Raw genomic sequence first — 12,009 nt, 5'->3', positions numbered from 1 at the left:
TATTGGTAACTTCATTTCATATGATAAGTATGTCAAAATATTTAAACGAGGTAAATTTTTCTCTCTATAGGAAAATTACTAACAATATAGGCCAGGACCCTGGAATTTGTATTTATATACTTGCTTTAAAAATACTTGACACAGGGTTGGGGATTTAGCTCAGTGGTAGCAAACGCAAGGCCCTGGGTTTGGTCCCCAGCTACCGAAAAAAAAAAAAAAAAAAAAACAAAAAAACAAAACAAAAAAAAAAAACCAAAAAAAAAAAACTTGACACAGTAAGTGGCTAACTAATGATTACCTTTGACACAGCAGTCATCATCCACATTGCTTGCTGAGGATAGGCCAGAAAGACCTTGGCTATTATTTCCATCAAGACAACAAAAACTTCATCATGAGAATGACAAATTCGAGAGATCAACTGCGAAAAAGCAGTCAAAAACTGATATGGTGCTAACCGATTTGTGTGCTCTGTGAGTACACTATTTATTTTTGCCAAATCATTTCTCATTTGCAGACGATCAGAACGACCACCTAAGGGCAAGTTTAAGACAGGAAAAACAAACAACATCAGTATTTCAATTCATTTCACAGAAAAAATAAGCCTGATAAAACAGCTTTAAAAAGACAACATTTGCATGCCCAGAGCTAGCTGTCTGACAAGACTGTGTAGACAGGAAAAGCATTTACATGGAAGAGGCATTTGTTTCCATCATCTGCTGTAAGTTTTATGGTATGTATGTATACCGACATCTTTCAAAGTATTAGAGCTATCAAGAAATGAAAAAACTATTACTTTCCATTCCTGAATTACAAGTACTTTAAATCTATAGTTTTATCTTTCCCTTTATGTCACACTTAACTTATTTTTATAAGATTAATTTTTATTTTTTTTCAAGAGTATGCTTGTGTTTGTGTGGGTGTAGCACACACACATGCACCAAGCACACACCTGTGGAGGACAAAAACTTTGGATCTCTCTGGAGTTGGAGTTAGAAGTAGTTGTAAACTACTTGATATAGGTACTAGAATTAAATTCAGGTCTGCTACAAGAACAGTGTGTGCTCTAACTGTTGGACCATCCTTCCAGCCCCCCACTTTTGTTTCTTACATCATTATAAAATATTTTAATTATCAAATTATTCACTGGTTTTTAGAGAGTGAAACTGTAGTGCCAAATGTTATTTTATACCAAAGTTCTAATTCTTCCTAGTGCCTTAAAAATTTTACATAAAGTTATACCTTTTTCCCATTCGTATGCCTTAGCACCAAAATCAAGCCATAGCGATAACATTCGTGGCATTGATTGATATATGAACTGATTTCCATACTGAAGAGATCTGCAATTATATATGAGTAAGAAATACAATTACCACAGAGGTTTTCTGTAGGTTATATGAACTAGAATGGAAAAGCTTAAACTTCAGTTATATGCAGTTTTCTGATAAAAACTATGACATCATCTACTTATCCATCGATCTGAACTCTGTGTGAGCTGAGGATGAGACCCCGAATCCTCCGCTTCTATCTCCTAAGTTAGAGAGCACAGGCATGGGTGGGTATAGGGCGCACCTATCAAACCCAGGGCTTCATGCATGCTAAGAGAGCGCTCCACCTACTGTGCTATAGCCCTAGTCCCTGAAACAATGGTACTAGCATTTCTTCACGGTAGGTTACTTCCCCTCTTTCTATTTTTTCTTGTTAAAGTATTCAGGTTGTATTCCATGGTAGTAAGCTTAATGCTCAGGCCTAATCATTCTATTTCTGAGAGATTTCATTTCTACATTTTTCTTCATGTTTTTTCCCCTTTACAGATGATGCAGAAGGAGATAATGTTTATAATCGTGAAGGCCGTACCTTGAGTTTTAACACAGACTTTCCCAAAGTACAGGACCTTTACATGTGTCTGCTTTGCTGGTAGTACGTGCATATTCATCTCCATCCATTCCCAGGGAAGTGTGCACAAATCATGCAGTGACACTCCCACATTTGGACAAACCACATGTGATAGCACAGCTAGAGTACAATGGTTAAGCTCAGCCTGAGAAAATACATCCTCCTGATCCTCAGTCTTTGTAATCATGATAGCGTCCCTGGCAGGCAAGCTTTTTTTTTTTTTTAAACAATATTTGTATCATTCATTTTTATATCTACACACAAGTTCTATTATAAACTATTATCTAAATGTTTTATATATTTAAGGTTTCATTAAGTATATAATTAAACTTGTTGAGGACCTTCACACCAAAGCAGTAATAACTACTATTTAAGGTACATTCCAGTATTCAAGTGAGTATATCTCAATAGCTATTTTTTACTCCTTTAAAAATATAAATACAGAGGCTGGAGAGATGGTGCAGCGCTCACGAGCACTTGCTGCTCTTGTAGAGGACCTGGGATTTCTAGCACCTACATAGTAGTTTATTATCACTCATTATTACTCCAGTTTCCCGAAGATCCAATGCCCTCTCTGATGTTCATCGGCACCAAGCACACACAGTACAGATTCATACATACTACAGGCAAAACACACAGGGAAATCTGATAATAAAACCTTTAAATACTAGTATAAAAATTCCCAAATTTGCAGTATCACAGCTATAAATATGCTGTAGAAATGGAGAGTGGTGCTATGTTTTTAATAATCCCAGCATTTAGGAAACTATGACTGAAAGGCCAGCTTGGACTATATAGGCAAGAACCTATCACAAACAAAATCCCATCTTTTTCTTTTTTTTTTTTTTTTTTTTTTTGGAGCTGGGGACCAACCCAGGGCCTTTAAGATTACTAGGCAAGCGCTCTACCACTGAGCTAAATCCCAACCCACAAAAATCCCATCAACAACAAAACAGTAAGAAACAAACGACAGAAAAAAACCCAACAATGTAAAAATACCTTCCTTCTTGGAAGTATGATTTAAGAAATGTAATGAGTACATTCTATATACTAAGGGCCTGATATATCCTGTATATACTCAGTTAAAAAAAATTGTTTATCCTTAAAAAAATTCAATTAATAATTTTCTTGTTTCTGATTCCATTTCAAAATATAAACAAGCCATGAATTCTCCTTTAATAACACAATGAAGAAAACCAACAATATTTATAATTATTAGCAACTACAACTCAAGAAACATTGATGAAATTAAGTTTGGATTTTTTAAAAATTGAAGTTTCCTTAGGAAAATGAAATTTGGCTAAATGTTACTCTAATATGGAACAGATAAATACTGCTTTAATTACTGAAAAGTAATATTTAACTGAGAAATAATAAAACCGAAAAATAAGGAATTTTAATAAATTTATTGCTGTTAAGTCAGAGTCCTTCACTAGAAAGTAATAGCACATGAATACAAGAATTATGTACTCAAAAATTAATAAATTGCCACATATAACTACTAAGCATGACTATATCATACATATTTATATACACGTAAACATACACATAGATCTATACGTATCGGCATCTGAATTAAAAGTTATATTCTAACCATAGGAGGAGGATCAGGAAGGTCAAGCCCAGGCTTAGCTACAGAGTGAGTTTGAGGGTAGCTTGGGCTCTGTATTACCCCACCTCACAAACAAAACAAAAAGCTCTATTTCACCCTCTGCCTAGTTCAAGAACAGGCTCCTGACAGATGTGGTGGCGGACTCCTATAATCCCAGAACTGAGAACACTGAGATAAGGTATGAGTTCAAGAGCAGGACTCTATCTCTAAAATACAAAAGCAAAATAAGAAAAAAACAAGCTCTTCATTCAGTATAACTTCAAAATAAATGTCCTTATTTTGTTTTTTGGGTTTTTGTTGTTTTACTAGATTTGATTAGGAAAATATACTCAATTACCATTAAATTTAACAATTAAATATATTAAGTTTTAGTTTGAAATACTATACATGGTGATTTGAATAATGACGGTCACAGCCTCCTGAGTATTGGGACTATGGGTATGGGCCAACTGTTTCCAGACAACAGCTGACTAAAGACTGTACATGGACTGACCCTGGGCTCCAACCTCATAGGTAGCAATGAAAGCCTAGTAAGGGCACCAGTGGAAGGGGAAGCCCTTGGCCCTGCCAAGACTGAACCTCCAGTGAACGTGATTGTTGGGGGGAGGGTGGTAATGGGGGGGAGGATGGGAAGGGGAAGCCCATATAGAAGAGGAGGGGTAGGGGTTAGGAGGATGTTGGCCCAGAAACCAGGAAAGGGAATAACAATTGAAATGTAGATAAGAAATACCCAATTTAATAAAGATGGAGAAAAAAAATATTTTTTGGTTAAAGTGTTCTACTACTGAGTTATGTCTACAGTCTAGTACTGTTGATTTTCTAAAACTGTAACTATATACACCTTTTTTAATAAAACTATATCTGTAAACTTTTTCTCCACACACACAAAAGGCATTTTTTAAGACTAAAGAAAAAAACTATGAAGAAAAATATTCTGGATTGGAGATGGCTTAGTTCTGGCTGCTTTTATAGAGAGGACCTGGGTTTAGTTACCAGCACCCAGAGGGCAGTTCACAACTGTGACCCAGTTCTAGGGAAGTCTGATGCCCTCTTCTGGCTTCCAGGAGTACTACACATGCACATGGTAAACATACATACATGCAGGCAAGTAGGCAAACACTCATACATGTAAAATAAAGATAAATTAAACATAAGAAAAATAAAAACATTCTAATTATATTGTACAATGAATCCAAGCGTGGTAAATCAGAAAACAACCTGACTATGCTATGGTATGTGATAACATTCATCCCATTTTAAATCTCAAACATGAAGTTTTCATACTTACCTTCCAAAATGTAGGACTATATATCGGATGAGATCACCTTGCTTTTCCATTTTGTTATCTGTTACCATGGGCATCAATTTGTCATAGTACTTGGCAAGGTAGAAATGCCCATCTTCCCACTCTGGCAGAAACAAGGTCACATCCTATGAAAAGGACATGTGTTACATATCTAAGCAGATCTTACCAGAGGCTGGGGCATGAAGTACTAATAGGTCATTAAACACTAAGAGTCCTCATCACAGCAAATTCAAGTTGTGTGTGACACTGGTTTGATGCATGGTATTCAATCAGAACGGTTATGATGCTGATAAACTCCTTGCCAGGTGTGCAAACAGCACCTCTAATTCTAGCACCCAGGAAGCTGAGGCAGGAGGATTTCAGTAAATTTTGAGACAAATCTGGGATACATAGAATCTGAGATACTCAGAAAGTGAGTTCCAGGCCAATATGGGATACAGAGTAAAATCCTGTCTCAAAATAACACATGTAAATCCAACGCCCAAACCAAACCCACCTCAAAAAGAACATTCTTGCATATAACCTATGCCAGTGTGATAGGTCAGGTTATATTCATGAATATTAGCCTCATGAAATTACACTTTCTCCTATGCTTAGTGTGACTAGTTTGTTTATAGGTAAGTCTCACCATGTTGCATTAAGGTTGCTGAGGTTTTCAAAAGTGTCATGAGTTTGAAACTAGTATGAGCTGCCTAACTAAGTACTGAGCCAGCCAGATACAAGGCAAGATCTGATTTCAATTGCCCACCCCACCCTAAAAAGAAGATTCTGACTTAGACAAACAGTTGATTTCTTTATGATGTTAAGGGATTAATTACCCCATCCTGCAAAATGTCTAAATGACATAGCACCATGTTTTGAAGCCTATTTTTTAGTACCCTATATTAATTAATAGCCTCTTTGGGCTATTGAGACTATACTCACTATACTATCTCAGGATTTGGTAGTTGGCTTCAGAAGTAGATTCACCGTGCAACAATTTCTAACCTGGGATGGTGGTTTCACGCATGTATTCATTTGTGGTAATTCCATATACTTATGAACTTTATTTATGAAAAAGTCAGTTTTCCTGAGTACATATACATATACACTTCATATATACTTCAATGACTTAAAAATCATTTAATCCATTAAAAAATGGTTTACATTACACATACCTTATATTTCTTCATAATTGCATTGCTTTCAAAGTTAGCTGTTTCTTCCATAAAGCGGCCAACAAGCAGTGTAGCTCGACCATGGATTAACATGTGCTTACTCTCAGTTGGGGATTTATTTTCAGGAAAACATAATTCAACCCCCTTTTGAAGAACAATAAGCGCCTGGTGAACATCACCCTAAAATGAAAGGGCAATTAATAAGTCTTTAATTTAAAATATATCCTTCGCTGGGCTATGTTGGCACACACCTTCAATCCAAGCACTCTGGAGGAAAAGAATCTCTGACTCACTGAATCATTTGTAATTTCAAGTTTATCTACCACTCCTTATTAAAGATCTAAGGAAGCATTGACTCATTTCATATAGAATGCTTTAATCATTCATTTGTTTACTCATTCATTTTAAAATTAAAGTACAAGGAACTGAAGAAATATTTAGATGGTTTGGAATAACAATGAACCATAAATTAAAATCTTTGGCTTAATAAGTTCATAGTTAATTGGGAATGAAGATGTTTGTTTATAATATTTGTACTACTCAGAAGATGGAGATAGGAGGATCACAAGTTCAAGGTCAGTCTTAGCTACAGTTAGATCTTGTCGCGACGAAAAAAACCAAACAACCAAACAAAAAGAATACAGGGGTTGGGGATTTAGCTCAGTGGTAGAGCGCTTGCCTAGAAAGCACAAGGCCCTGGGTTCGGTCCCCAGCTCCGAAAAAAAGAACCAAAAAAAAAAAAAAAAAGAATACAATAAAAGAAGTTCATGATCAACTGAGGTAACAAACTATGTAAAACACCAACATGTTTAAGTGTCATAACTTATAAATATAGATGGGTATTTGAAGGGATAAAGAAAGTCACCCAAATCTATCTAAAGATACAAATAAGTAAGAGAGAACAAGAAACACTTGGGAAGCAGAGGCTGGCAGATCTCTGTGAGTTCAAGGCTAGCCTGATCTACAGACTTAATTCTAGGGTGGACAAGGATACACTGTCTTGCAAATGCAGGGGTGGGGTGGAGGTGGAGGTGGTGGAGGGAGGAAGGGAGGGAGAGAGCGAGCGCACACAAGAGCAGTAGTTTGAAAAGAAAAAAATCTGATTTTGATCTTAAACAAAAAAATCTGAGTTTGGTGAACAAGTAGAAACTCTTCTGGCACACAATTTAGTAAATGGTATTTTAGGAAGATTTTATTCTATGTGTACAAATGTGGGCCTACGTGTGTATGTGTGTCACATATGTACATATGTACTCAAAAGCCAGAAGAGGAACTAGAGTTGACAGGCAATTTCAAGTCACTTCATCAGGATGCTGGGAGTAAAATCTAGGCCCTCTGCTAGAGTACAAATATATTTTTTTTAAATGTGAATACACTGTAGCTATCTTTAGACACACCAGGAAAGGGCATCTGATCCCCTTATAGATGGTTGTGAGCCATGATGTGGTTGCTGGGAATTGAACTCAGGACCTCTAGAAGAACAGTCAGTGCTCTTAACTGCTGAGCCATCTCTCCAGTCTCCAAGAACAAATATTTTTAATGACCAGACATTTCTCCAGCCCCAGAAGCACCACTTTTAATTTTGGTACCTGAGGGTTTGGAATGTGGTCACTACATGACCCTGGTTGACATAAAATTCCTTATTTACACCAGAAAGTCTTTGATTCTCTTCTCCTAAGTACTTTAATTTCAGGCCTATACTATTACATCAGGCAGAAACAATACTTTAAATTATTATCTATGATCAAGCAGTGCCTGGTCAATGGTAGTAAGCCATAGATGCCTGTCTACTTACGGATAAAAGTAAACAGTTGATACTTATCAGTATGCAAATCCCCCTTATTTGCAAAAGGTATTTCCAAGACTGCCATTGGATGCCTCAAACTGTGAATAGTGAAAACCCTAGATGCTAGGTTTTGTCTCAAATATATATATACCCACAGTGAAGCTGAATTTATGAATAAGGTACAGTAAGAGATTAAAACACTGTAGTGATCTAATATTTAAATATTTTTTAAATTTATCACTACAGTGGTAATAGTTTATGGATTACTTCTGAGATTTTCCATTTAATGATTTCAGCCATAGGTTGACCTCAGTGATGGAAAGCAGGGAAAGGAAAGCTGAAGAAAGGAACTAATTTAACACTGTTACCAAACTTCAATGTTTGGGATATCAATGCACTTCTGACTTTAAGGTATTTTTCAATTTGCAATGAGCTTACTGGGATATAACCAGTATGAGCTGATTAGCTCCAGCAGTCTCATTTTAGGTGAAGCGTAAATAAAGCACTTGTGAGATGGGGACAAAAGAAGCTGACGGGATGGGATAGCACTCAACCAGAAATAGACTTGCGTATTTCCCCAATGTTCAGACTTAATCCAAAATGTATGAAGACTATTTTGAAGAATTTAATCTTTTAAACAAGCAGTATGTTTCCAAGTGTATTCTGGAAAGGTCACAGACAACAGTAATATAAACAAAGAAATTGTGAGAATCTTAAGAGGGTTGTGTATTGTTAGGTGCTGAAAATAATGGCATGAATTAAAATGGGAGGAAAGAGAGAGAGAGAGAGAGATGATTCAAAAAACATTTCTAAAATTAAAGAGCAAAAGCTTAGCTTAAGACTGGATGTAGAAAGTGAAGGTGCAGGAAGAGGTTAAGATAAAAGCCCAAATCTGTTCTAGATAAGGGGATGGAAATGAGGCTTGTTCAGAAAAATAAACAACGTGAAAAGAGAAATGGGTATTATTAGCTACTGAATTCCTTTCTGGGAATATTGAGTTTAGGCAACACAAAGACTAACCCTGTGTCATCTAACACAGGCTCTGTCCCCACTTTCCCCATCTGTCCATCTAGGTAACATCTCTGCTGTCCTCTCTTACTCATCACTAAGATTCTACAATCACATTTGGCATTACAGAGAGCTAAAAAAATGTTAACTACAAAACAAGCTGTGTCTACTATTAGCTCTAAACTAGTGACTATGAAAGTATTTCATATATTTTAAAAGCCCCTATTTCTATTGTTGGAATCTGGGGGCTGGGAGTGTCTGTTCTGAAGCTCAGTCTTTTCCTGACTGGTGATAACATGTAGTACTGACATGTCCACACAAAAGTATTTCCTAAAGTCATTAAGTGAGAAGGTTATAATTATTTATGAATTACATACTCAGGAGTTTCTACTTATATCTATATACCTTTAGAAAGTAAAATATAGTGAGAACTGGTCATTTTCCTCAGAAATATATAGGACAGATGAAAACTGAGAGAGCATTACCATAAGACTTAAAATAGGAAGGTATTTTATTTGAGGACTGCAGAATACAAGCAGCAGTCTTCAGGGCCAGAGAGAAGGCTCAGTGGTTTGAAGTTCAATTCCCAGAAACCACACTGTGGCTCACAACCATCTGTAATGGGATCAGATCCCTCTTCTGGTGTGTCTGAAGAGAGTAACAGTGTACTCACAAACATAAAATGAATAAAAATAAATCTAAAAGCAGCAGCAGCAGCCTTTCTACCTAGACTAGAGAATGAAGACAAATGAGAAAGAGTTCTGAATTTGGATTGAGGGTTTTCCCAGCTGGACTTTGGTAGACATGTACAGTTCCAACAGAACATTTTCTGACGAGGTTCCCTTGGCCAGTACCTTGGACCACAGCCACTTCGCCCTTTCCACATAGAGTTCGGCAAGTCGTGACTCTCCAGCATTAAGGAGAGCATTGTAGGCTGTCTGATGGTGCCCAGCCTTTCTAGCTACCCTGGCACTCTGTAGCCAGCATTCTCCAACCATTTCATTGTAATCTGGCCTAAAAAAGTATAGCAAAACATAGAAAAATAATGTTTGTGAGTATATTCAATAATTTAAACAGCTTTCCCCAACATAGAACGTTCTCAGTGTACTATTTTAGTTCTTACTCTGTAAAGCTACAACAAACTGTACATCAGTGTCTTATACGTCTATCTGGGCTTTTTTGTTTTGTTTTGTTTTGTTTTGTTTTGTTTTGTTTTGTATCGAGACTCAAAACCAAATCTAATACTCGATAGACAGGCACTCTACTTAGATTTATCCTTGCATAAGACTTTTTTCTTGACTTGTGTTGGTATTCACCTCTCAAGACATGTTTGCTAGTTACATTTTAAAGAATTAAAAGGCAAAATATACACACAATTTTTTTTAACACAGGTCTTCTATGAAGGTTCACTGGACATTTAAAGTCTTCTTGTGTCAGCTGCTTGAATACTGAGATTATAGGTATGAAACTTCATGCTTGGCTATAAAACTGATTCTTTAAAATTTTCTTTAAACATTTTAAAATTTCTCTTTATCTTAAAATTTTTTAGTTATTAATTTTTATGTGTATAAGTATTTTGTCTGTTTATATATATATGTGCACTATATGTGTTCCTGGTGCCCATGGGGGCAAGAAGAGGGTATCTGATCCCCTGGAACTAGTGTTAGAGATGGTTTTAAACCACCATGTGAATGCCTAGAAACTAACCCTGGTCTTCTGAAAGAGCAGCAAGTGCTTTTAACCATGGACTGAGCAATCATTCCAGTCCATAGCAAAAACGATTATTATGGTCTAGGTTTGTTTCAACTATGTAATGAATTCCTATGAACTGAAAACAGAAAATGTAGATATAGAAAGAAAAATACTCCCCAAGAAAGTATGAACAAGATACTAACTTTAAGACAACCCACTTTTTTTTTTTTATAAGTTAGTATGAACAACCTTTTGTTGAGACTTAATAAAGCCCTCCGGAGGGCCAGGATAGGCTCCTTTGCTCTGTAGGAATTCTGGGTCATTTCTAGTCGAGCTGCCCAGTTCAGAGAGTCTTCATTACAACTGTCACCTGGAAACTTGTGAAAAAGTGGTTTGAGGCTGTGCTCCAACTCACACAACATGTGTAACCTGAAGACAGACAGAACATGATATAATATTCAGTCTTAATAACCTTAGATATGAAGTATGCATTTAGATCTGCTATGAAAAACAAACTTTTAACACGTTTTAAAATTAAGTGTAAACAACAATGCATTCACACTAAAACATTCAGTGCCTTGATGTTATCCCTGAATTCTTGTGAATTAAACTGAAGGAAGGATACAAAAACTAAGTTCAAATGTATCAGAATTAAAGTTTACTGCCGACATGAAAATAGAATATTCATTATAAATGAAAATATAATATTTATATAATACTGGTAAAGTAAGAGGGCCTGAAATAGTAAATACAGTAAAAACCAAACCTGTACAGTGATAATTAATTTTTCCTAGGTGATAGAAGCCATGATACTGTCATCTATCTCAGCGTCTATGATTCAGTGTTGAAGGCACAACAAACATAGCTGAGTAGCTACAGAATGAAATTAAGTTCAGTGATCCAATATCTGGTTTCACTAAGGTATTATTGAATATCATACGGAATATAATAAATTCTAACAAAGAATTATATTTGGCTTTTAAACTTAACAATAATTAAATTATAGCATTTATTTTTACCATTTTTTCCTCAAGTGAATAAGTAGACTTAAAGACGACTATGTTAGGATACTTAAAAAAGAATAAGAGAGTCAATTTATATTGTTAAGTAATATACCAAAAATATTATAAGAATTATTTACATGTAAAAATTGTCCTAGTTGACCTATATAAATGAGAAATATAAAAGTGGTATTCCCCAAAATACCTGACAATAAATTCATATCCTCGTTGGTAGGAGCCTCTTTCAAAGCTTGCAGCTGAGAGAGGTACAATTTGTTCTGCTCTCACTAGTTTCAGTGTGTCATAGAAAGCTGTGGTGTCCCTCTTTTTAGCTGATAACAGTAGCTGTCCTAGTCTGACACTCCATGTTGTGGATTTCCCATCTGAAAAACAAGTCAAGAAATGCTGTGATGAGCAGGTCCAGGAGCCGGCCGGTTTTGCTGGTTTTATAACAGGTCAGAAGAAATACTTATCGGATGGTTCTGTTCCACTTCAAACAACTAAACAGACAATCATAAGATGGGCCAGAGTAATTGTGAATTTGCTAAATATCT

General features: G+C 36.0%; 1 protein-coding gene across 1 annotated transcript in view; it reads right to left on the bottom strand.

Moving 5' to 3' along the window:
* The window catches only part of Atr (ATR serine/threonine kinase), an 88,208-nt gene that overhangs the window by 16,973 nt on the left and 59,226 nt on the right, over positions 1-12,009 (bottom strand). Inside the window, exons 32-38 of the mRNA XM_032909981.1 lie at positions 11,661-11,838; positions 10,704-10,883; positions 9,617-9,776; positions 5,969-6,148; positions 4,794-4,936; positions 1,240-1,337; positions 299-531 (exon numbers count right to left, since the gene is read on the bottom strand). Of these exons, the coding sequence (XP_032765872.1) occupies positions 299-531; positions 1,240-1,337; positions 4,794-4,936; positions 5,969-6,148; positions 9,617-9,776; positions 10,704-10,883; positions 11,661-11,838 (1,172 nt within the window). The remainder of the gene's footprint in view (positions 1-298; positions 532-1,239; positions 1,338-4,793; positions 4,937-5,968; positions 6,149-9,616; positions 9,777-10,703; positions 10,884-11,660; positions 11,839-12,009) is intronic.

This window comes from Rattus rattus, chromosome 8 (assembly GCF_011064425.1).
Source record: "Rattus rattus isolate New Zealand chromosome 8, Rrattus_CSIRO_v1, whole genome shotgun sequence".
Lineage (NCBI taxonomy): Eukaryota > Metazoa > Chordata > Mammalia > Rodentia > Muridae > Rattus > Rattus rattus.
The sequence above is the reverse complement of the archived record's forward strand: the minus strand, read 5'-3'. Positions and strand labels throughout refer to the sequence as shown.